The 27,318-nt window shown below is 40.4% G+C and overlaps 1 protein-coding gene across 1 annotated transcript in view; it reads left to right on the forward strand.

The window, feature by feature from the left end:
- Positions 1–8,692, forward strand: part of CREG2 (cellular repressor of E1A stimulated genes 2) — a 31,868-nt gene extending 23,176 nt beyond the window's left edge. Inside the window, exons 3-4 of the mRNA XM_030310377.1 lie at positions 4,960–5,073; positions 8,203–8,692. Of these exons, the coding sequence (XP_030166237.1) occupies positions 4,960–5,073; positions 8,203–8,350 (262 nt within the window). The 3' untranslated portion in view covers positions 8,351–8,692. The remainder of the gene's footprint in view (positions 1–4,959; positions 5,074–8,202) is intronic.
- The last annotated feature ends 18,626 nt before the right edge of the window (positions 8,693–27,318 follow it).

The raw sequence follows: 27,318 nt of genomic DNA on the forward strand, positions 1-27,318 counted from the left end.
TTGTGCCATTCAGGTTATTTCTACTTTGGAGTTGTTATAAATGCTGCTACTATCAACAATGATGTACGAGTTTTTATATGAACTTATGTTTTCAGTTCTTTTGAATATGATGGAATATGTCTTATATTTGATCATGCTAAAAAGAAAAGTTTGGGAATGAATAAATGGTAGGTTCATAGAAAACTACTAAGCAAAAGAAAAAAAAACAGAAAAGAAAGATAAAGGGGAAGTTATTAACTAATTCCAAATGAAAACAAAAGGTTGTATAAAAAGGAAGTTTATTCATAGTGTACTACATGGCTTAGTAAACACTGTGTCACTGCAAACACAATATTTGTATGAATAGAGTAAAAATTATGATAGAACTACTTTGGGAGGAAGAAAAGTGTGTGTGTGTGTGTGTGTGTGTGTGTGTGTGTGTGTGTGTGTCAAGAATAGATATCCAGAAATTAAGTCCAGAAAATATTTAATACATCCTTTAATAATCAATAGAGTAAGAAAACAAAAACAAAAATAGCAATGAGGTAAGAGATTTGAAGACACTTAAGCTTGATGTGACGGTAATTTGTAGAACCTTGCACCGAACAGTTAGAGAATGTCCATCCTATTCAGGCACACAGCAATTGACCATGAGGCTCTAAGGCTGATTTTAACAAATATCAAACAATAGATACCATATGGGTAACTTTCTGACCAAAATGTAGGTTGGAAATCAGTAACTAACAATGTAACTGAAAAAAAATTGTCAGTTAAAAATTATAGTTTCAGCACACCCACTGTATTCATTTTCTGTGCTGTGTAACAAATTGACACAAACGTAGAGACTTGAAGTAGCACACACTTGTTATATCAGTTTCTGTGGGTGAGGATTCTGGACTTGGCTGAACTGGGTCCTCTGCTCAGAATCTTCCGAAGCTGAAAGATGTCAGTGGGGCCGCAACCCTTTCTGGAGCTCTGGTCCTCTTTCTAGCACCTGTGAGTGTTGTTCCTTGTGGAACAGTTCAGTTCCCTGTGGTTGTAGGACTGAGTCCACAGCTCCTAGAAGCCACCGCCCATTCTCTCCACAGCCAAGGCAGGTCACCTCACAACAGCTTACCTGTTAAAGGCCAATAGAAGGGTGTCTCCCACGGGTAAGACATTCTCTCTCTCTCTCTCTCTCTCTCTCTCTCTCTCTCTCTCTCTCCCACAGTCTCTAAGTCTATCTCACTGGCTGTGATATCTTATAAGCATGGGATTACCAGCACTTCACTTTTGCCATATTCTCTTGGCTAGAAGAGAGTCCCAGCTCCTGCCCACATTCAAGGACAAGGGATTGTACAGGGCAGAGTACTAGGGGTGGAGATGATGGAGGCCATCCCAGAATTCCACTTACCACACTCACTGATAGAATAAGAAATCATAGTGGTAATGAATAGACTTCACCCATAGCTAACTTATGAAATCTTTTATTGAAGAAAGATTTAATTTTAATAAGTCACATTCATCTACCTTTGTGGTTTGAGCATTTTGTGTCATCTTTAAGAAATTCTTTCCAACCCTGAAGTCTAAATATTTTATCCTGAAAGTATTAGGGCTTTGCTTTATACATTTAAATCATTAATTCAATTTATAATTTACTTATACATGGTCTGATATTTTTAGATTTTTTTCCAGACAACCTTTTTTTCAGCACCACTTATTGAATAATTAGAACTTTACCTGCTAATTTCTAATTCAGTCTTTGTTGTATGTGAAATAACATATAAGCATGGGTCTATTTCTGGGTCTTCCAGTCTGTTCCCTTGGTCTGTCCTTGTACCAATACCCACTGCCTTAATTAATATGGTTTTATGTTAGGGTTATCTGTAGAGGAAGCGCTCCCACCATGTTGTTCTTCCTTAGAGTGGTTTTGACTATTCTCAGACTTTTGTTATTCCATGTGAAGTTTAGATTCAGCTTGTTTTGTTTTATTAAAAATGTATATATCAGAATTGGAACTGAAATTATAGCGTCTCTAGAAATTAATCTCCTTTAAATTGGATTTTCCCATTCATGTATTTGGTATAACCAACCCTCTCTTTACTTAGGCCATTTATGTATTTCAATAAAGTCATAATTTTTTCCACCAAGGTATTACACATTTTTGGGTTAAATTTATCCCTAGGTATTTTATAGGTTTAGTTACCATCTATATACCTTTTAGTATATAAAATGTACTTCAAAAATAGCTTTTTTCTTATAAGTAGCAATGCAGTTGTTTATTGTTCTTGAATTCAACAATCTTGCTGAGCTTTTTCTTAATACTAATATTCTGAGTGTGGATTCTTTTGCTTTTTCGTCTCTATACAGTCATGTCATTTGCAAATAACTACAAGTATGCTTATTATTTCTCAATCTTTATACATATTTCTATTTCTTGTATTACTACAAAAACCACAATATCTAATAATATGAATGCTGTCTTGTTCTATGAGATATAACATAACATATGGGTAGGATTTTGATAAATATCCTTTGCCCTAGGTTGCTGGGAGCTTTAAAAAAATCATAAATGGAAACAGAAGAAAAAGAAGTTATTTGGATTTGATGAAAATTTAAAAAAAAAATTTTGTGCATCAAAGAACACCATCAAGGGGCTCCTGGGTGGCTCAGTCAGTTGAGCATCCAACTCTCGATTTCGTCTTAGGTCATAACCCCAGAGTCATGGGATCAAGCCCCAATCAGGCTCCACACTGAGCATGGAGTCTGCTTAAGATTCTCTCTCTCTCCTTCTGCCCCTCTCCCCTCCTTCTTACTCTTTCCTTCTTTCTCTAAAACAAAAATAATCATAAAAATAATACAAAGAACAGTATCAAGAAAATGAAAAACAAAATACGTTTAAATCACATATTGGAAAGGGATTTGTATTCAGAATATACAAAGAACTCTCACAACTCAATAATAAAAAGGAAAAGAACCCAATTTTAAATGGACAAAGGATTTGAATAGACATTTCTGCAAAGATATACATACAGCCAGTAAGCACATGAAAAGATAGTCAATATTAGCCATCAGGGAAATGCAAATAAAAACCACAGTGAGATCACTTCACATTCACTAAGACGGCTAGAATGAAAAGGACAGACTAAAACAAGTGCCCTCAAAGATATGAAGGAATTCACTTCATACAGTGCTGGTGGGAATGTAAATTAGTGCAGCTGCTTTGGAAAACAGTCTGGCTGTTCCTCAAAAGGTTAAACGTAGAGTTGCCGTAGGATCTGTCAATTCCCTTTCTGACAGTTCCACCTCTAAAAACCACGTCCACGCAAAAGCATGTGCGTACATGTTCATAGCAGCATTATTTGTAATGGGAACAACCCAAATGCCCATCAACTGATGAACTGGTAAACACAGTGTGGTCTATCCATACAATAAAGTAATATTCAGCAATAAAAACAATGCAGTGCCAATACAGGTTAAAACATGGATGAACCTTGAAGTCACTATGCTAAGTGAAAGAAGATAGTCACAAAAGCCCACACACAGTATGATTCCATCAGTGTGGGCAAAACAGACAACTCTAGAGATGGAGTGTAGATCAGCGGTTGCTCAGGATGTGGTAAAGGGTCAGAAATGAGGAATCATTGCTAATGGGCAAAGGGTGTAGTGGGTAGGTGATGAAAATGTTCTAAAATTAGATAATGGTGATGGATGCCCAACTCTGAATATTCTGAAAACCCTCAACGGTGCACTTTAAAAGGGTGAATTATATATATATATATATATATATATATATATATATATATATATCAATAAAGCTGTAAAAAATTAAATTTCAGGGGCGCCTGGGTGGTTCAGTTGGTTAAGCGACCGACTTCAGCTCAGGTCATGATCTCACAGCTTATGAATTCGAGCCCCACATTGGGCTCTGTGCTGACAGCTCAGAGCCTGGAGCCTGCTTCAGATTTTGTGTCTCCCTCTCTCTCTGCCCCTCCCACTCATGCTCTATTTCTCCTTCAAAAATAAATAAACATTAAAATTTTTTTAAAAAATTAAATTTCAGGTAAACAACTATTCTCACATGACTATGTGTCATGCAGTATTTTAGCTGGCAAGCCTAGTTAGGAGAATTACTAATTAGGAGAATTATATTGTATCATATCATATCATATTATATTTATATTAGAATTATATTCACCTGGAGAAAGAGTGATATCCAGAATACAAAGTACATCCTCACTGCCAGGTGACTCTTTCAATGAAAGCCAAGTCTTAGAAGAATTCTGTCACCATGGAAACACTTATTAGCAGGCAGTTACAAATACAGTCACGCTAACATTCTCATTATTTCCAACATCCCTTACACTGAAGGAGGACCCTCCACATTCTGATTGTGATGTCAGAAAACCTTCACCTCAGTCGCTGCTGGACCCAGGCAGATGTATTGCCTTACTTCTGGAGCACAACTCCTATTGTCTTTGAGTGGTACCCCTAAGGTTGTGCAGAGTAGCAACAGGATTCCGGACAGTGGCTCCCAACTGGGGTCTTGCAGAATTGCACCCTTGACTAGATGCACCCCCCAGGGTGCAGGCTGATGTCTCACTTACCCAAACACACCTCTCACACAGCCAGTGCCAAAGTATGTTTTTACTGTTCATTTATTATTTATTTTGAGAAAGTGGGTGGGAGAGGCAGGAAGAGAGGGAGAGAGAGAATCCCAAGCAGGATCTTCACAGTCAGCACAGAGCCTGACATGGGGATCGATCTTACAGAAGGTGAGATCATGACCTGAGCTGAAATCCAGAGCCAGACACTTAACCAACTGAGCCACCTGGGCACCCGGTGTGCCAAAGTATTTTAAAGTAATTATAGATAGTGTAAAAACTTCAATGATAGACCCAGCCATGTGACTGCTCTTTTTAATTTTTAATAAAATTCTTGGTATTTCAGGCTTATGTTCTATCATCATTTTAATAAGTGAAAAACATTCTTTGAATGCAGAAAAAATATCGTCGACCCGGAAGACCCCCGATGTGCCCGGTTGACGCTCACTGGCCAGATGACTGCAGTGTCTCCAGAAGAAATAGAATTTGCCAAGCAAGCCATGTTTTCAAGGTTTGTATATGCTTTGAAGTTGGTTTGTCCAGAAATACACTGTAATAAAAAGCAGAAGTCAGGACTGTGCCATGTGATGCCTCTGAGGCAGTGATAGTGACGGTCTGAGCTGTGATATCAGCAACATGCTGCAGGTGACAGCAGAGGCCAGGCAGACTGTCTTCCCGTGGCCTCACCCTGCCTTTAGACAGCACCCCACACTGAGGGATTCCAGGCGCTCTTCCCTGCGCACTTGCAACCCTCTACAACGCCCTGCCTTGGTATGGAAATAACCAGGGGCCCCTGGGTGGCTCAGTCAGTTAACATCCAACTCTTGGTTTTGGCTCAGGTCATGATTTCATGGTTCATGAGTTCGATCCCTGTGTCTGTCTCTGTGCTGACAGTGTGGAGCCTGCTTGGGATTCTCTCTCTCCCTGTCTCTCCCTGTCTCTCTCTGCCCCTCCCTGGCTTGTTCTCTCTCTCAAAAAATAAATAAACATTAAAAAATTTTAAAAATGGAGGTAAATAATTGAGGCTTTGTAGAGAAGTCCATAAAACAGACATTTTCATACATCCAGAAGTGAAAGAACACTTCTCAGTGTGGTCCTCTCACACCTACATCTGACCCACTGAGGATTCTTGCATAGACAGGCTTTCTGCCCCCACCCTCCTGCCCTGACCTGCTTAACTGAATCAGATTCTCTGGATGTAAGACTCAATCTAAATTTTAAAAGCAGGTCCCAGGAAATTAGCATTTCTACTAAAGTTTAAAAATCACCGCTGTAGGGATGAAAATGTGCCAGAGGGCAGACCAGTTAGCAGGAGGCGGGAGGCCCAGAGCTCGTGAAAGGTAAGGAGGGTGCCTGCTTGGAGGGGTGGTCTCCCATGGGTCAGGAGGGTGTCTGTGCAGGGAGGGCAGCAGGGAGTGGAAGCGTGGAGCCGGGGCTAGGAGCTGTGTGTGTCTTCCCAGAGGCACAGGCAATGAAAACAGGCAGATTCACACTTCGTGTTAGTTAATGGAAGAGTAAGACGAAAACTAATTGTAAGCTGCAGGAGCTACCCACACCCCAAAGGAGGTGGAAAGATTTACATACAGGGGAACCATCAAATAAGTAAACACGGTAAGGACAGAGGAAGCCTGGTTTCTCACACCACAGGAAGGGGTTTTTTACACGTAAACGGAGAAAATGAGAGTGAACTCTGGAACTGGATTGCGATTGGATATATCAACATGAACGTGTGGTTTTCAGTACATAGATTGAGAAAAGAGCATAGGGGTGTGTGTGTGTGTGTGTGTGTGTGTGTGTGTGATTTATTTTTTAACTTCACTGTCCTCTTTTTTTAATGTTTATTTATTTTCTAGAGAGGGGGAGGGGCAGGGAGCGAGGGGGACACAGGATCTAAAGCTAGCCCTGTGCGGATAGCAGAGAGCCTGATGTGGGGCTTGAACTCATGAACCCCATGATCATGACCTGAGCTGGTCAGACGCTTTACTGACTGAGCCACCCAGGCTTCCTGGCCCAGCTGTCCTCTTTCCTTCTAAACCCTCCTCTTTCATGTTATGATAGGCAGTGAGACTATGTCAAAACCCTAGGGAGACCATTGGGTTCATTAAATTCATTCCGTACTTTCTGTAGGCACAGTGTTGCTGAATTTTCCACCACCATGTTACAAGGGTGCCTTTACCTCCTGCTTCCACTAACTTTATCTTTACCTTCTTTTAAACCCGTGCTGTCAGTCTCCTCCAGGTCCCTCCCCCTGCCACTCACTGCCCGGATGCAAAACCAGTGCCCCCTGGGATTTGTTATAGTTGCAGGTGCCTGGCTGCAAGTACAAAACGCATTTGCTTAAAATAACAATAACAACAACCTTTTATCATCTTGGCTGCACAAATATTTGGAGTATTGGGGCATCACATCAGCTTATTTCCAACTTATTTCCAAATGGTTTAGGGGGGAAGAAATAGTTCATTGTACTGTACTTTTCAACTTCTCTGTGAGTTTACGGTTATTTCAAAATAATTTTTTTATAAAAGGTCATCAGCCTATTATTGCATCTGCGTTGTTGCAAATGTTCTTCCCAGTCTGCACTTGGTCTTCGAATTTTTATAACATTTTTAGATATGAGTAAAATTTTTATTTTTATGAAGTTTATTTTTTTTCATGTTTATTGATGTGTTTTGAGAGAGAGAACACACACATGCCAGTGGGGGAGGGGCAGAGAGAGAGAGAGAGAATCCCAAGCAGGCTCCAGCGTGGAGCCAGACATGGGGCTTGATCTCACGACCGTGAGATCATGACCTGAGCTGAAATCAGGAGTCGGACACTTAACCGGCTGAGCCACCCAGGTGCCCCAATTTTTATGAAGTTTAAAAGAAGTGGGCTGGGGCACGTGGTGGGTCAGTCAGTTGAGCATCCGACTTCAGCTTAGGTCATGATCTCACGGTGCGTGGGTTCAAGCCCCACGTCAGGCTTTGCACTGACAGTGCCTGTGTTTAGGGTTACACGTGAGAGAGAGAGCAAGTCAGTAAGCAGAAGGTGGAACGTGATGTTCCCTGTCCACTCTGTCTGACTCTCAACTTGGTTCAACACTTGTAAGCCTGCTGCAGGAATGGAAATCTCCCCCTGAGCAGATTTGTTTCGGAGGCCCACAATTCTTTTGACGTCTCACAGAGACAGAGATGCATAACGCCTTTCTTTATGTTTCCTGATAACAGCAACCGGCATTCACTGAGCACTTGCTCTGTGCAGGTGCTTTTTGTGTGCAGAGTTGTTTGCTCCCCCCACAGCCCCACAATCAGAGCACCGTCACTGTCGGCCCCCCTGACGGTGAGGAGACCGGGGTTTGAGAGGGCAAACAGCCCATGAAGCACCACAGCTCATCAGCAGCCCGCCTGGGATCCGAACCAAGGAGCCTGGGGCAAGACTGGGCTGCCCCTCTGTGGAGATGGCAGTTTCCTGCCTTCCTAAGGCTGCCCCAGTCCCCATCCTTGGCTCCCTGGCATCCGCCTCTGGCTTCAGCCCAAATGAGGCCTGGAGTCTGAAGGGCTGGATGACCTGCCCAGTGATACGCCGACTCTGGAGCAGTGCCCTGGGAGGGACACCCCCTGATAAGAGCAGCTGTGTCATGACCTCTCCTTTATTTCTGCAGACACCCAGTTCTGAGGAAGTGGCCTCGTCAGTATGAATGGTTCTTTATGAAGATGAAGATAGAACATATCTGGCTTCAGAAATGGTATGGTGGAGTATCCGACATTTCAAGGGAGGAATACTTCAAGGCAGTTCCAAGAAAGGCCTGATGCAGTAAGAGGAAAGCGCTCTGTGTTTGCGTGAAATGAAAATCTTTTAAGTGCTGCTGCCGATGGCGACTGACCGCTGACTCTTCGTTGCCAGGGTTCGCAGCAGCCCTGTCATCCTCACAGCAGAACGAGAGAGGGTGGCCAGGGAACCCTGTGCCAGACTGGATATTAAAGTGGTCATTTGCAAACTCCCAATCCACACAGGTACTCACATATATAGCCTTTGTTCATATAGTATTCACACCCGTCTCACCGACTTGAGAAACATTGTTGGTTGTCAAAGTGACATGTTGAGACAGTTGCCGTTCCATTCCTTAGGACAAAAAAAAAAAAAAAAAAAAAGGTATGTGCAATGTGATTGCACTGTATTGTGAGAGTGTTTTTGTTGCTTGCTGTACCCAAAGCAGTCTTGATTCGAAACTCACTGCAACCATGAAGGAACTAAGTGCATCACACGGTCAGTCTTGAGTTTGGGGTGAGCATGCAGGACTGTTTGTCTCCGGATTATCCATCGCCATGTACTGAACTGCAGGTGCACTATGAAGTCACATTTGCTAGAATGTATCGGTTACTTATGAAGCTTTGGTCGCGCTGTAACATGAAAATGGCATGAGAACACAGAGTCTTGTGCGCAGCCCTATCTGTGTAAACAGGGCATGGGGATACACTAATGAGGTGGGACAGCCTCAGCAACAAGCTCTCCAGACCCCCACTGCTAGTGCTTCTGACAGAGGGGTCCCTTCTCTCAGGCATGAGGTGTGGCATCCAAAATAAGAAGTGTCTCCTTCTGTGGTATGTGGAGAGGAGAGGGGAGAGGCTGAAGAGGGGAAGGAAACAGGACAAAGTGTAAGAAGAGGAAGCAAAGAAGTCAGTAATTGAAAGCACACTCCCTGCCCAGCTTTAGACCAGGCCCTTGGCAAGATCATCTCATTTAAGCCTTATAACCAGCGAGATTCACATCATCATTGCTACTTACAGATGAGAAAACTGAGGCTCAGAGAGGCTAGGTCCATGCCCCAAGACCTGACTCCAGAACTCACTGCGCACAATGGATAGAGTGGTACTTAGATCATTTCCAATCTTGAGAAAAAGACAAGAGAGTTACTGAAATGCACAGGTACTCATTGAATCGGCAAAATCAGTAAAGCGATGACTAGCCTGCCTATGATGATTTGTCACTGTTAACTACCAAAACAAACAAAAATTCATCTCTGAAATTTGGTTGTTACTACAGATTTAAAATGTTTCTACAAATTATGTGCAGGAGCTCCTGGTTTTTCAAGAAACTACATTGTACCTGAGTACACATCTAAGGCCTCTAAGGACCTATGTGTATATATCCAAGGCCTCTTATATTGAAGTCTATAAAGCATCAAGCAGTACCCCATTTTCTGTCTTTTCATAATGGCCATAAACCCTCTCTGGTGGGTTAGGTACATCGTATAACATAAAAACGCAACACTATATATAGGAAATATACATTTTTAAAATAAGTAAAAATGTTATTAATGATCATATTTTTGTTTAAAAAATTAAGACATGAACAGAGTTTGAGATGTCAAAATATTTTTAAGTGCCTTTTACTAAAAGCATAGTAAGATGCACAGAAGTGTTTATTTGTCAAAAGTCAATTCTCAGAAGAGTTCCTAACAATAGCAATTTCTAATATATAAGAATAAGGTAATTTTGATGGTATTTCATACTTCTGAGTTTAAAATTACTGCTATCACCAATTTAGAGGTAAGAGGGCACAACTGGAAGGACATACCACATACTCCGTAAGTCAACCTCACACCTTAATTCTTTGAGCATCACTACCTCCTGGTTCTGTCTTATGAATAATATTCCTATGCTAAGTTTGCTTTTATAAGCAGTTTCCACTTAGCTCATTAAAGGCCTCTCTGTTGCTTCAAGGGACTTTGCAGTGTGGGTGCCATTTATAACCACTGATGAATGTTATCAGTTATTTATCCAAATTATAGGAAATGAACTCTAGACAGGTTGGATGATAAGAAAAGTGTTGAAAATGCACTTGTTTGAGAATGATGGGCCTCATTCAGGCCAGTGCATTTTAGCAAATCTCCAGACATTTACACTGATAAAAATGTTTAAGGCTGTACCAGAAGTTCTACACATGGCAATAAAGCAAGAAAAAGAAATTAAGTGCATATGATTGGAAAGAAAGAAATAAAAATATCTCTGTTTACATATGACATGATAGAAAATTCCAAAGAATCTGTTAAAAAGAAAAGAAAAGAAAGAACTCGTGGGTTCAGCAAGATTTCAGAATATGAGATCAGCACACAAAATATAATCATATTTCTAAATATTAAAGATGAACAAAGTAGAAACAAAAATTAAAAGCATAATATCATTTATAATCACTCTGAAGAAAATAAATACTTAGGTATAAATTTATCAAAACATGTATAAGATCTAAATGCTGAAAATTAAAAGATACTAATGAAGAAATCAAAGATCTAAATAAATGAAGAGATATACCATGTTCATGGATTGGGAGACACAAAATAGCAAGGATGTCAGTTCTCCCCATATTTATCTATAGATTTAATCCAATTTCTATCAAAATCTCAGCAAAGTTTGTAGACATATTCAAGTTTATTCTAAGAGTTCCAAGACATAGGCCTTGGAATAACTAAAACAATCTTGTAAAAGAAAAATAAGTAGGAGAAATCACTCTATTCAATATAAAAACTTATTATGTAGCTATAGTAATCAAGATAGTATGGTATTTATTGATGGAGGCACAGACACATACATCAATAGAACAGGATAGAAAATCTAGAAATAGATCCACACAAATATACTCAGTTGGGTATACTCCCTCTTCAATGGAGGGAGAATAGTCTTTTCAATAAATGTGTTAGAGCAATGGGATATCCACAGGCAAATAACCTCAACCTACCTGTCACACCTTGTATAAAAATTAACTCAAAATGGATCATAATTCTAAACATAAAATGTAAAACTATAAAATTTTTTTAAAAAGTAGAAAATCATAGGGACCTAGGGTTAAGCAAAGAGTATTTTCACACCAAAAAGCATAATCCATAAAGGAAAGTTGGATAAATTGCACTACATCAAAATTTTAAACTTTTGCTCTGAAAAAGACCCTGTTAAGGGAATGAAAAGACAGGCTATATACAGACTGAGAGAAAGATATTTGCAAGTCATTTCCAACAAAGGACTGGTATCTAGAATATATGGAGAACTCACAAAAACTCAACAGTGTTTTTAAAAAATCCAATTAAAAAATGGAGAACATATACAGACTTTTCACTGAAGAGGATGTACAAATGGCAAATAAGCTCATGAAAAGATACTCAATATCGCTAATTATTAGGGAACTGCAAATTAAAACCGCAATGAGATACCACTAAGCACCTATCAAAATTGCTAAAAATGTAACAACACCAAATAATAGTAAGGATGCAAAGAAACTGGATCAGTCTTATATAGCTGAGGGGAATGAAAATGGAACAGCCACTCTGAAAAACCATTTGGCAGTTTCTTATAAAACTAAACATGCAGCTGCCACACCACTCAGCAATTGCACTGTTGGGCATTTGTCCCAGAGAGGTGAAAACGTATGTTCACACAAAAACTTGTACGTGAATGTACATAGCAGCTTTATTCATAATATTCAAAAACTGTAAACAACCAGATGTCCTTTAATGGGTGGCTGGTGAAACATATGATACATCCGTGCCATGGAATACTACTCAGCAATAAAAATAATTTCTCATACAAGCAACAGCTTGGATGAATCTCCAGAGTATTATGCTGAGTGAAAAAGTCAATCCCACAAGGTTACATACTGCAGAATTCCATGTATACAACATTTTGAAATGCAAAATTCTAGAAATAGAGAACAGATTAGAGTTTGCTAGGGAGGAGGGTGGAGAAGGAGAGAGGTGGGTAACATACAGGATCTTTGGGATGGAACATTCTATATCTTGACTATACCAGTATGAAAATCCTGGTTGTGATATGGTATAGTTTTGCAAGATATTACCATTGGGAGAAGCTGGGTAAAAGGCAGACAGGATCTCTTCGTATTATTTCTTACAACTGCATGTGAATCTACAATTTCTGCAATTATCTCAGAGTAAAAAGTCTAATACAAATAAAATTGATGGCTTACCTTACTTAATAAGGCATTTATGCTACATCTTGTTAGTCCCCAATGAAATGAAGAACTGAGCCATGTGCCAAAATCTAACAGAACAGACAACATTAGTTTACTTTTGTCAACCATCAACCTATGCATTTGTGAAAGTGATAGAAAATTTAAGTTTTCTAAATGTATTCAATTTAACACTGAATACAAATTAATAAGAATTCAACAAATCTCTGTATTGGTTTTACATGGGACACTTAGAAGGGGACAATATCTTCAAGTTTCTGACATAAGCATGTTGAGTAAGCTATAGGTGCATATAGGAATCCAAGTCTCCACATACTGATTCTCCACTGATATTTATAACAAAGAACTGTATTTCCATGAATCTTCCTGAAATATTCTTAAATATTCTGGGAAAGTATTCTTCTGTTTCTGTGAATAGCTATCCTGATCCCCACGTTTATTTACAGTGATTGTACAAATCTATGATGGTGACACAGAGAGTATAATTCTGATGTTACTTGCTTCAATATACCTTGTATATGTTGATTCATTATAAAAGAGTTATTCTTTGGTTGAAATGTATTTCTACAATTTTTCCAGAAAATCTGTATTTCATTTTCAATAATTTAGCAATCAAATTCTGTTCTGAAAATAAAACTTCTCTGGAATAATTTATTGATGCATATTTGATTGCTATAACAGCAATTATAAAACTTGAATTATAACAAAGCTATGGTTTGTCTATGTTATGTGATGCATGTGGAGTGTGAAATCTATTTTCAACACTAGATATGTCTATTTAACCAAAGACTATTTCATTCTTGACATGATTCTCGTGCTCAATTAAATAAAATTATGATATTTATGTACAGTCCTTTCATATAATATTGCAAATTGACATTACTGTATTTCTAAGAAAATAGATGCTATTAGAATAAATCAGCAGTTAAATTTCCTATAGAAAGGAAAGAATCTGCAGGGGAGCTTTGTTGATGTGATTTTTTTAAGGCTCTAAGTACAATGCACTTCATTGGCAGACTTGAAAATGCTGATGTAGCCACACTTTGGTGTTGCCACTCTTAGAAGTATTTGCCATTTTTAGCATACTTGTTGTTCCCAGACTTCAGGGCTATGAAAAAGCTCCCTTTCACTGCTGAGAAAACATGCCTAAGGAGTCCCACATGGAGTGTGCCAAAAAATGACAAGCTCACAAGAATGATCAATCCTGCAGCTTCCATAGACCACCCACCACTATTCTGGCTTCCCGGAGATATTCTTGTTCTCCATTTAGTAACCAGTTGGCCAATTTACCCACGATTGAAGGTTCTCCAGGACATAGGTCTTTCAGTGGTGGAGTCCAGAAAGTCTGGGCAAACTGAGATGGATTTGTCACCCACCTGCATTCGACCTCAGGCCCCCATACCCTGAGCAAGTCTCCTGCAGTGACCCGCCTCTGAAACTGTGCATTCAGACCTTGAACCACACCCTCTCTCCTTTAGCCTCCTGTCCTTCTGCCAGAACCCTGAGGTTCTTTATTCTCAGCATCTGACTCCCTTACTCAAGAAGGTGACCACAACATGTAGGATTACATGGAGAACAAGGCCCTGCCCTCAGCAAGTTTATGTTTTGTAAACAATAAGTAAACAAGCAAGTTTTTAAGCCAGGTAATCTGGTAATGTCTGTAGATTCTCTCCAGCACTTCGGCCAGTATCCCCAATATCCCCACTGTTTTCTGTTGGAACCACATGTCAAAACCCTGCCCTGGATAAATTCACTGTCCGTCTCTGCAGCCAAGTGTTAACAGGGAAAACCACAACCACACAATTGGTCACACCGTAGATCCAGGGTCCACATCCTCAACTGGGCCCTCCACGCTGCCCAAATCCCCCTCGGGTGTTTCCCATTCTCTTAAGCAGCTGTCAGACATCTCCACAGTCCAGCCCTGGGAGCCCACACCCTTGTTCCCCTCCCAGAGAACTCTGAACCCTTGCGATGAGCACTCCCTCGCCTCTTTTCAAAATGTCCTATTCCCCTTCCCTTCTCCTCGCCCAACAGCCTCCCCTGCTGCAAGGTTTCCCAGCACTGCTGCGGGATGCAGTCCTGAGCAAGGACAGGCGTTAGCGGGGTAGAAGCCAGCACCACGGAACAGAGCGAGATGAGGAGGGAGCTTCCGGTGTTCTTTAAACGTGGCTGGTATGCGGCGTCATGGGAAGTAAACCAGGGAAAGAAGGAAGTGAAGTCAGGAGAGGCTGATGCAGGGAGAAGCTGGACTAGCTGTAAGGGGACCCAGTGAAGCAAAGAATAGCTGTGTTAACCTTAAAAATAAAACTGTCAAAGTTTAAAATAGTTTAAATTTTAGTTTGATAGTTTGGTAGTTTAATAGTTTAATTAGTATCAAACTAATAGTTTGATAGTTTAAAAATAAACTATCAAAAATGGGTTTATTCAGAAATAGAGAATGGCAGCTCGGAACAAGCAAGCCATGGCAAAATCATAGGCAAACCCACAACACAACACAAAGGACAGGACCTGTCATTCATAGAGGAGTGGGAGAAATGGGGGGGGGGCGGGGGAGGGGGTTTGTTTTAAACGAAATAGTCACAGGTGTAAACTGGGAGTTCAAAGTGCCGTGGCTTTTCATTGGCTGAGTTGTGACAGTCTCTCATTGGCTGGGCTGTTGGAGAGGTGAGGAGAGAACCCTTCCTCCCTCCTCGACCCTGAAGCCCCTGAAGCCGTAGCTAACTCAAGTATCTACGTGCAAGGTAAGTGTTCCTGTTGGGTCTGCAGTTGACAACCAGTGGTAGGGCGTTAGAGCTCCCCCTGCTGGCCTCCTCACGCCATTTTAAACGAGGTTTCCTTTTACCAATTTTCACAGCTGCGGAGCCAACTGTACTTAAGCCAACCCGAGGGAAGGCCGAGTCACTATAAATAGGCAGATGTGTGAGCTAGTGCTCTCTAGAGCTGAGCTGTCAGTGATGATCAAGGCCAGGCTGTGGCTGTGGGAGAGGCAGCTGGGGTGACCAGAAGATGGTGGGTAGGGTGAGCCAGATGCCTTGCACAGTGAATGAACAGTAGGCAGGAGATGGGGCGGTGCCAGCAGAGGGGAGGGAAAGAGGGGCACCTGAGCCCACTGGGGAGTGCCCACCATCTTATTGTCGACGCTTGCCGAGACTAACTTCAAGTGGTGAGCTTTAAAGGAGCGGGGCTGTTTTGCCTTCTTTTAGTAGAGGAGTAATGATGGGTAAAGCACTCCTAACATAGCCTTTGAAACCATTGTTTCTCAGCTTTGTGAATTCGGGAAACGAGTGAATTTCTTGAATCTCAGTTTCTTCATATGCAACGTAGGGAAATTATAAAGTGCCTGGCTCATCATAAGGGTTAAAGAGATGGTGGCATCATGTCTTGTGATTTTCACATTATATATTAGTCATTTGTTTATGTGTCAGACTCCTCCTGTGACCTACTTGAGGGGGCTGATTTCACACCGTGCCCTGTTTATGGCTCACGGTAAGTGCTCAACAAATGTTTTGGCAAGAATGGATGAATTATCTGTGGGCTTTGGGCCAGAGCCCCTACCCAGGTCACATGGGTACCTTTCACTGACACATTTCCTTTATTCCTTCTCCTGCTGTGACTCACCTCCCTAGCCTTCTTGCCCCTCACTGAAGTCTTGCATCCTCCTGACCACTTCCAGATAAACTGCTGACCCTATCTGAGCTTCCCACGCTACTTCTGGCTTCCAAACCTGTATTTTCACTACACCCTGGCAAGGAATCGCTCCGCCACCTGGTGGCTATATCTGGGAACTTCAACTTTCTCAGAACCTGGAATCCTGGGAGAAAATCCCAAATTCAGAATGCAGGATCTAGGCCAGAGAGAAACTGTGGCCCTGAGCCACCTATAATGACTGTGGTGTACATACATTCACACCAAACTCTCCCCTTTGAAAACATACACACAAACGTAAATGTTTTCCCCGCACATGATGACAGGTCACAATACTTTGTGACATTTTGATAGTGATTTTTTACTAAATATTTAATTATTTCAATTATTTTAAATTATTTCTAAAATAATTACTTAATTACAGAAATTCTTGGAATTGAACTCTTGCTACAAGCTAGGCATTTTACATACTTAAAAAAATCTCATTTAGTGTTTGTATCTGTCCTGCAAGGAAGAAAATGCTTCAGTGTTCCATGCAGAAACCTGTACCTCAGCAAGCTCTTCAGATGTGCACACTCCTGGGGACCTATGGGTACTAAAGCCAGGACTGTCTGACTCCAACCTCCTCTCCCTCTTCTCAGTGCTGTACAGTTTTTCTGGAAGGACCCAGCCATCTCTATATAGTTTTCCTTCCATTCTCCACCAGGGTGAGTGGCTGTCCATGCTGCTTCCAGCAGATGCAAGGACCATGAATCAGTGGAGCATTTCCTGAGTGCCAGGCCTTCTACGAGCCAAGCCATCGGTAAGGCGTACCCTGTTTAGTCATTGCAGCAACCCTGGGAGGTGGGCCCTTGTCTGATGGCCAAGTGAGAAACCATGCCCAGAGTCAGGCAGCCAGCAATTGCCGGCACCTCACGTCCGTGCCCCGAACCACCACCAGTATCAAATTGTGATCAGTATCAAATTTTTATTTTGATTCGATAATACAAGAACAGCAATGCAAATGTGCCTACAGCCAGGCACTAGGACCTTTTGCCATGATCCCCACCTCCCTCCCAGCCCTTCCAATGTCTTTGTAGCTAAGTCCCTGCTTTAATCCCTGTTTACTGGAATTATCTAGAGTGTTTGTTTGTCTACTTGGACACTGATTAACACCTTCTAACAAGAAAGAAATGTGCATGGCATTGATCTCTTAGGTTCTCCTGGCATAAAAAACATTTGTTGTCATGATTCACATTTCCCAAGTCATACAATATTTTAATTACTTTAAAGATTGTGCTCTAGATCTCTCCTACATGAATGCTACTTTTTTAATAGATAATTTTGAAAGAATTGAAAGAATTACATAGCTGACCTGAGAGTGTTTCGGAACTGTGAAACAGTATGACTGTTTGGGGTTTGTTTGTTTTTAAACATGGTAATTATTTTGTTATTGTGTTCATCTGTGGTGTACTACGTTTGGCAAAGTAGCTGGTGATTTTTTTAAAATGTTTGTGTATTTTAAAAGAGAGAGCGCGAGTGGGGCAGGGGCAGAGTGGGACAGAGAGAATCCCAAACAGGGTGCAGAACCCTATGTGGGGCTCAGACCCACAAACTGTGAGACCATGACCTGAGCCAAAATCGAGAGTGGGATGCTTAACTGACTGAGCCACCCAGGTGCCCCAGCTTTTTAAATGAAGATTCAAACAATCCTCTCTCCAGACACTATATTAAGAAAGGAAAAACTGCCCTGCCCTGAATCTGGCTGGCACAACAGACACAAAGCCAGTGGCAAAAGTTAACTGGAAACAAACAGTATGACTCCCAAGGTCATGCTACAGCTGTCAAATGTCATAACAAACCCCTTTTGAATGACTTATGCTTTCTTGATGAGAAACCTTATTCTAAAATCAGCAGCTGTCAGAAATTTTGCTGTTTAAAGTCAGATCAGTGAGAATGAAAAATCCCACTTTTGCCCAGATGTATGTCTTTAACGTAGAGAAACACCTTCCATTTTAACTCAACTTCAGTCTCTAGAAAAGCACTTTCTAGACAAGACATTATATAGCTATTTTAATTTGCTAATTTCCGAGAAACAAAGCCCTGAGTCTGATTTGCAGTTTAGACCCAAAACCGACCCCTTACACAGCCCTGTTTGCCCTGAGGCTATCCAAACATTGCTTCATTTAAGTTGTGCCTAGATTCCCTTCCCCCGTATTACATAAAAACCTTATCTCTTTGTTTGGTGAAATGCCCCAGGGCTCTGCTGGTAGCAGTCTCTATTTCCTTGAGCCAATAAACCTGACTTTGTCAGACTTGAGGTTTGTGGGGATAGCTGTTGGCTGAGCAAGTGAACCAGCTAGGACCGCATCCACAGACCCTAATGCTCCTGCCTCACAATAAGGAGCACCCCTCCCCCCCACTTCCAAACCATCAGGAAAGCTGAATTATCACTCAAGAGTTGTTTGAAGGGCATAAAACAGATCAAAAGGGTAGAATGGACTAGAAGGGGTTATTCATCTAGGTTGAGAGACAGGCAAACAAGATCATCTTTATTCCCCAACAGAGAATGCAGCCAAGTTATTCTTATAATCCAGATTTAGTGGCTCTCTCCCTAGAAGATGGTGATGAGTAAATGCTTAATATCACTGAGGAGGCTGTATTCCAAGGCATCGTTCTGTAAGCCATGAGACATTCTGTCTCCGACAATTTATTAAGTGTTGATTTTTTTAATCTTATTTTAAGTTTATTAAATTTGAGCTAGAGTGTGTGCAAGTTGGGGAGGGGCAGAGAAAGAGAAAGGGAGAAAGAATCCCAAGCAGGCTCCTCACCATCAGCACGGAGCCCAGTTGGGGGGGGGGGGGCTGGATACCACAAACTGTGAGATCATGATCTGAGCCAAAGTTGGACACTTAATCAACTGAGCCACCCAGGCACCCAATTAAGTATTGATTGAATTATAGCCACCCAGTAAGTTTTGAGATGCCCTACCATGACAACCAATAATTTCCATATCATCTGCTTAGTTGATTTAGATTGTATCACAATGTTTTGGTTATCTATTGCGGTGTAACAAATTACCCCCAAACTCAGCAGTTGAACACAACACATATTTATCATGTCACATCGTTTCTGAGGTCAGGAATTCTCATTATGCACTTTGCTAGAATTCTTAGGGAATTTAAATCCAGTTGGTACTATTCCTATTTGAATGAAGATACCATGTATTTAAATTAAGTTAGGGGCACCTGGGTGGCTCAGTCGGTTAAGCGTCCGACTTTGGCTCAGGTCATGATCTCACTGTTCGTGGATTCGAGCCCTACATTGGGCTCTGTGCTGACAGCTGGGAGCCTAGAGCCTGCTTCGGATTCTGTGTCTCCCTCTCTCTCTGCCCCTCCCCTGTTCATGCTCTGTCTGTCTGTCTGTCTGTCTCTCTCTCTCTCTCTCTCAAAAATAAAATAAAATAAACATTTAAAAATAAATAAAGTTAATATGAATGCAACCTGTGAAAGCCTTTGTTGTTGTGTGTGTATACTCATACACACAGTCAGCATACTCACTTTCCTCAGGTCTGGGATACAAATACTGTTTGAGTTAGGATGTATTACCCATGGATGTTGTACAGCTCAAAAGTTGAGCAAGTTAGGGCACCTGGCTGGCTCAGTTGGTGGAGCAGGTAAACTTTGATATCAGGATTGTGAGTTCGAGTCCCACAGTGGGTGTGGAGATTACTTAAAAATAAAATCTTTAAAAAAGAAAGCAAAAAACTAGAGCACCTTTATGACAACATCAAAATATTTTAGGAAAACTTAAGATGTATTCTTTTCGTAGCTGAGTTAGTATGCCCGTTCATATTTATGGATGCAACTGTTATGTTTGGTCTCTGCCATATTTTATAATATATATTTTATTTACTGTACTTCTTTTCCTAAAGATTGCACATTCTTTATTCTTATTTACTAAAACGTTTTTGGTATTTAGGAAAGTTCATGTTTTTCTTCTTGTGGTTACCTCTGAACTTACACCTTTTGTTTTCTGCAGTATCTAATCGGCTGTTAATTCCAGTGTGTTGCTCATCTCTAGCGTTTCCATTTGTGTCCTTTTTATATCTTTCTTATCTCTACTTACCACAGTCAGTCTTTTCCATCTTGAACATAATAAGCAGAGTTATATTAACTGTGTGCTTTGTCTACAGATTTAATCATCTTGTCATTTCTGGGCCTGATTCTTTTGATCTGCTTTTCTCCTCACCAGCCTCTTTTTTACTGAATATTGTAACTTGTTTGGGGTGCTAGATGTTTTTGTATTCCTATAAATATCATTGAATGTTGTTCTGAGATGAAGTTATTTAGAAACAGTTTGATCCTTTCAATTTTGTTTTTTAGGTTGGTTAGGTAGGATCAGAGCAACCTTTAGTCTGTGACTAATGTGACTCCATTACTGAAGCAATAAGTTTCTGAGTACTCACTGTCCATGAGTTGGGAAGCTTCCCACTCCAGCCCATGAGCACAGGAACAATTCTTAGCCCTGTGTGAGCTTCCAGGACTGTTCCCTTTAATCTAAAAGGCTGATTCTTTCCACAGCCTTGAGTAGTTTCCTCATACACATGCACTGATCAATACTTAGCTGAAGACTAGAAATAGACCCTTGGCAGATCTCTGGCACTGTGTGTGTGTGTGTGTGTGTGTGTGTGTGTGTGTGTGCGCGCGCGCGTGCATGCAGCTCTCTCCTGTCTGGCACTTTCCTCTGCACACTCCAGCCATCTTGGCCTCCCAGGACTCCTGATCCCATTTCCTCAATTCAGGAAACCACTGGGCTCTAGCTGGACTCACAACACGGAGATTCTCTCCAGACAACAAGGTGGGCACTCACACGTCTCACATTGAATGATTCCTCAGGAATCACTTTTCTCCATAATCTGATGTGCCAGGTCTAAAAACCATGACTTCACATATTTTGTCTTTGTCTTAGTCATTTCAAGTGGGAGACTAAATCCAATCCCTGTTACTCCATCATGCTAGAAGCAGAAGTCCCTTGTAATTTTTTAATGCCTTTGCTCCCCTCTTTTCTCTTCTGTTTTTTTTTTTTATTTCATAACTGGATGTTTGTACCTCTTAGTGCCAGTCACCTATCTCCCCTATCTTCCCACCCATCTCCTGTCTGGTGACCACCAGTTTGTTCTCTGTATTTAAGAGTCTTTTACTGTTTGTTTGCTTGTTTTGTTTTATTTTTTAGATTGGTATTTTTCTTTCTCTGACTGACTTATTTCATTTAGCATAATGCCATCCAAGTTCATCCATGTTGTTGCAAATGGCAAGATCTCACTCTTTTTATGGGTGAGTAATATTCTACTGTGTGCGTGTATGACATATATATATCGCATACCACATCTTTTTTATCCATTTATCTATTGATGGATACTTGGTTGCTTCCATAATCTGGCTATTGTAAATAATGCCACAGTAGACATAGGGATGCATGTACCTTTTTGAATTAGTGTTTTCATTTTCTTTGGGTAAATACCCAATAGTGGAATAACTGGATTGTGTGGTATTTCTATTTTTAATGTTAAGGTATCTCCATACTGTTTTCCACAGTGGCTGCTACACCAGTTTGCATTCCCTCCAAAAGCACATAGGGTTCCTTTTCCTCCACATCCTCAGCAACACCTGTTACTTGTCTTTTTGATATTAGCCATTCCGACAGGTATAGGGTGATATCTTATTACGTTTTTGATCTGCATGTGCCTGATGATGAATGATGTCGAACATCTTTTCATGTGTCTCTTGGCCATCTGTATGTCTTCTTTGGAAAAATGTCAATTCAACCCCTCTGCCCATTTTTAATTGGATTGTTTGGGTTTTTGTTTGTTTGGTTTGGTTTGAGTTGTATAAATTCTTGATATATTTTGGATATTAACCTCTTATTGGTTACATCGTTTACAAATATTTTCTCCCATTCAGTAGGTTGTCTTTATGTTTTGTCGATAGTTTCCTTTGCTGTGCCAAAGCTTTTTATTTTGGTGAAGTCCCAATACTTTATTGTTGCTTTTGTTACCATTGCCTGAAGAGACATATCCATAAATATGTTGCTAAAGCCAATGTCCAAGATATTACTCCCTGTGTTTTCTTTTAGGAGTTTTATGGTTTCAGGCCTCACATGTAGGCATCTCCTTTATTTTCTTATTTAATCTTTATGATCTGGTTCATTTTTAAATTGGTATCCTTTAAAGCCCACCTATTGTCTACAATAATCAATAAGCTTATTAAGTTTTCCACTTTCCTACTCCCTTCTCCCATATTTTAGTTTTCTTCTTTCAATTTTATCATAATATATAACATCTGTACTTTGGTCTTCTACATTTGTCCCCACTTCTAAAAAAATTTTTCAGTTTGTTTATTTAGAGAGAGAGAGGGAGAGAGCAGGGGAGGGGCAGAGATACAGAAGGAGAGAAAATCCCAAGCAGGCTCTATATCATCAGCATGGAGCCTGACATGGGGCTCGAACTCACGAACCATGAGATCATGATCTGAGCCAAAACCAAGAGTTGGGCACTTAACCAACAGACCCCCCAGGTGCCCCTGTCCCCACTTTTGTTTTAATCTTAGAGATATATTTATATATTTCAAAATACTCACCATCAGTCTGTTTGCTGAAGTTTTCCAAGTCATCATTTGGTTATATAATACTCATCCTGTAGTAAATCCTCAAAGAAGTTGATAGATGCAGATTTCCCTATGTTATTATATGTTTAAAATTATTTTTCTTTAGCCTTGATATTTGAAGGACAACTTGGCTCGGTATAAAACCCTTGGATAGGGGCGCCTGGGTGGCGCAGTCGGTTGAGCGTCCGACTTCAGCCAGGTCACGATCTCGCGCTCCGTGAGTTCGAGCCCCGCGTCAGGCTCTGGGCTGATGGCTCGGAGCCTGGAGCCTGTTTCCGATGCTGTGTCTCCCTCTCTCTCTGCCCCTCCCCCGTTCATGCTCTGTCTCTCTCTGTCCCAAAAATAAATAAAAAACGTTGAAAAAAAAATTAAAAAAAAAATAATAAAAAAAATAAAACCCTTGGATCATGCTTTATTTCCTTGTTTTCTTTTCTTTTCTTTTTTTTTTTTTTTTTTTTTTTTTTTTTTTTGATGGTGTGTGTTGTTGCTTTCTTGGTATGTAGACTAAAAAGTTTGATGCCAGACTAATTTTTTTGCTGCCAGACTAATTCTCTTTCTTTTGTAATTTATTTGATAAATTTGCCTGCAGGCCTTTAGGATTTTTTTCTTTGAAATCTAATAGTTTTTTGTTTGTTTACTCGTTTATTTATTTATTTTGAGAGAGGCAGAGACAGTGCAAGTAGGGGAGGGGCAGAGAGAGAGAGAGAGAGAGAGAGAGAGAGAGAGAGAGAGCGAGCAGGCTCCCAAGCAGGCTCCACACTCTCAGTGCAGAGCCCAATGCAGGACTTGAACCTATGAAACTGTAAGATCACGACCTGAGCTGAAACCAAGAGTCTGATGCTTAACCGACTCAGCCACTCAGGTGTCCCGAAATCTAATAGTTTTAATAGGCAGTGTCTCAGAATTGGTATCTCTGGGGTAATTTCCCCAGTACCCAGTAAGACCCTTTACTGGATAGGTCTTTTCTCATTTCTTCCTGCCATTCTGGCCAGTCATCAAATTAATACTAAAATCCTACAACTAACCAGATAGTTATATTCTTGGTTCAGAAAAGATCAACACTTTGAATTAAAATATCAATTTGAATGCTATGCACTAAAATATATGTTTTTTTAATGTTTATTTTTTTGAGAGAGAGAGTGTGTAAGCATGAGCAGGGGAGAGGTAGAGAGAGAGGTGGGGAGAGAGAGAATCCCAAATAGTCTCTGTGCTCTCAGTGCAGAGCCCAACACAGGGCTCCAACCTGCAATCCATGAGATCATAACCTGAGCCTAAATCAAGACACTTAACCAACTGAGCCATCCAGGCATTCTTAAAACATAAGTTCTAACTAGCAACCTAAATATTGTGCGGAGAAACAGACTGTACAACAAATATCATAAAAGTGAAAAAAAAATTTGTTCACTTTCCAGTATGCTTTGTAAAAGTTATGGAAAACTGGTTTCTTTATGACAACAAAATCAAATTGAAGTTAGTTCAACTTATCTAACATCATTTGAGATGTTGCTGGACACTATGTTAATGTTTTTCAGTTGTTAATTATGAAGTAATGCAACATGTAAGCAAATATAACAGGCATTCATTTAGGTAACAGCCACCTAGATTTAAAGGATGTTGACATTTTGCTTCATATTTCTCTGTTTTCTAAATTTTTTTATGTTTATTTATTTAGTTTTTGAGAGAGAAAGAGAGAGAGAGCAAGCCAGGGAGGGGCAGAGAGACAGGGAGAGAGAGAGAATCCTAAGCAGACTCCACACTGTCAGTGCAGAGCCTGATGAAGGGTTCAAACTCACAAACTGTGAGATCATGACCTGAGCCGAAATCAAGAGTCAGACACTTAACTGACTGAGCACCCCAGGTGCCCTAGATTTCTTAAAGAAATAAAGTCATACCCCCAATCCTTCTTTCTTCCTTTCCCTGTAGTCACCGCCATCCAGCAGATGGCAAGTTTATCATCCCATGCTTATTTTCACACTTACACAGACTATGTGTTCCTCCCCACAATATATAGTATTGTTTTATGTGCTTTAAAAATTAATATACTTGGAATATTGTTGTCAGTGTCCTTCTGCAACATTATATATTTATGATTTATCCTTATTGGTGGTAGGTAGACTAATGGCCCTCCTATGGTTTCCACATCTTAATCCCCAGAATCTGTGAATGGATTGGCAAAAGGAACTTTGTCTTTGTGATTGAGTTAAAGATCTCGAGATAGGAGATTATTCTGGAATATCTGGGTGGGCCTGACATAATCACAAGAGTCTTTCTAAGTGAAAGAAGGAAGCAAGAGAGTCTGAGTCTGAGTAATGCAATGTGAGAAAGACTTAACTAGCTACTTCTGGCTTGGGAAATGGAAGGGGCCATGAGCCAAGAAATGCAAGAAGCTTCTAGAAGCTGGAAAAGGCAAAGAAAATGGATTCTCCCCTAAAGCCTCCTCAAAGGAATATAGCTGTGCTGACACCATTATTTAAATTCATTGAGAACCATTTTAGACTTCTGACCGCCAAAACTTTAGGACAATAAATTTGTGTTGTTTTGTATTTTTTTAAGTTTATTTTTTTATTTGGAGAGAGAGAGAGAGAGAGAGAGAGAGAGCCAACCACGTGTGTGTGTGTGCACATGAGAGCTGGGGAGGGACAGAGAGAGAAGGAAAGAGAGAATCCCAAGCAGACACAGTGTTGTCAGTGCAGAGCCTAACATGGGATCCGATCCCACGAACCATAAGATCATGACCTGCACTGAAATCAAGAGTCTTACGCTTAATCTACTGAGCCACCAAGGCACCCACAATTTGTTGTTTTAAGGCACTATGTGATAATTTGTTACAACAGCCATAGGAAACTAATGTAGTACATATTCATGACAAATTAGTTCCTATTAAAAAAATGAGTAAAATGTAAAGGATAAGACCCAGTTAATAAAAACGAAAACTCAGTTCACAAAAATTAATTGGATCTTGATCCGTTCTATTAAATGAGGTGAACTTAGTTTAAAAAAAAAATAATGCTAATTGATTTTTATTTGTTATGCCAGAATAATATCCCAGTTATAAAAATGGGGAGAAATGAGAGAGTCTGATGTAGTCCCTACACACATACAACAAAAAAGGTTTTCTTTTTTTTCTTTTCTTTTTAGTTTTTATTTTTTAAAATTTATATCCAAATTAGTTAGCATATAGTGAAACAATGATTTTAGGAGTAGACTCCTTAATTCCCCTTACCCATTTAGCCCATCCCCCCTCCCACAACCCCTCCAGCAACCCTCAGTTCGTTCTCCATATTTATGAGTCTCTTCTGTTTTGTCCCCCTCCCTGTTTTTATATTATTTTTGTTTCCCTTCCCTTACGTTTATCTGTTTGTCTCTTAAAGTCCTCATATGAGTGAAGTCATATGATTTTTGTCTTTCTCCGACTAATTTCACTTAGCATAATACCTTCCAGTTCCATCCACATAGTTGCAAATGGCAAGATTTCATTCTTTTTCATTGCCGAGTAATACTCCATTGTATATATATACACCACCTCTTCTTTATCCATTCATCCATCAATGGACATTTGGGCTCTTTCCAAACTTTGGCTATTGTTGATAGTGCTGCTATAAAGGGGTGCATGTGTCCCTTCAAAACAGCACACCTGTATCCCGTGGATAAATGCCTAGTAGTGCAATTTCTGGGTTGTAGGGTAGTTCTATTTTTAGTTTTTTGAGGAACCTCCATACTGTTTTCCAGAGTGGCTGCACAAGCTTGCATTGCCACCAACAATGCAAAAGAGATCCTCTTTCTCCACATCCTCGCCAACATCTGTTGTTGCCTGAGTTGTTAACGTTAGCCATTCTGACAAGTGTGAGGTGATATCTCATTGTGGTTTTTACTTGTATTTCCCTGATGATGAGTGATGTTGAGCATTTTTTCATGTGTCGGTTGACCATCTGGATGTCTTCCTTGAAGAAGTGTCTGTTCATGTCTTTTGCCCATTTCTTCACTGGATTATTTGTTTTTTGGGTGTTGAGTTTGATAAGTTCTTTATAGATTTTGGATACTAACCCTTTATCTGATATGTCGTTTGCAAATATCTTCTCCCGTTCTATCAGTTGCCTTTTAAGTTTTGCTGATTGTTTCCTTTGCTGTGCAGAAGCTTTTTATTTTGATGAGGTCCCAATAGTTCATTTTTCCTTTTGTTGCCCTTGCCTCCAGAGACGTGTTGAGTAAGAAGTTGCTGTGACCGAGGTCAAAGAGGTTTTTGCCTGTTTTCTCCTCGAGAATTTTGATGGTTTCCTGTCTTACACGGAGGTCTTTCATCCATTTTGAGTTTATTTTTGTGTATAGTGTAAGAAAGTGGTCCAGGTTCATTGTTCTACATGTCGCTGCCCAGTTTTCCCAGCACCACTTGCTGAAAAGACTGTCCTTATTCCATTGGATATTCTTTCCTGCTTTGTCAAAGATTAGTTGGCCATATGTTTGTGGGTCCATTTCTGGGTTCTCTATTCTGTTCCATTGATCTGAGTGTTCCT

This window comes from Lynx canadensis, chromosome A3, assembly GCF_007474595.2.
Source record: "Lynx canadensis isolate LIC74 chromosome A3, mLynCan4.pri.v2, whole genome shotgun sequence".
In the NCBI taxonomy this organism is placed as follows: Eukaryota; Metazoa; Chordata; class Mammalia; order Carnivora; family Felidae; genus Lynx; species Lynx canadensis.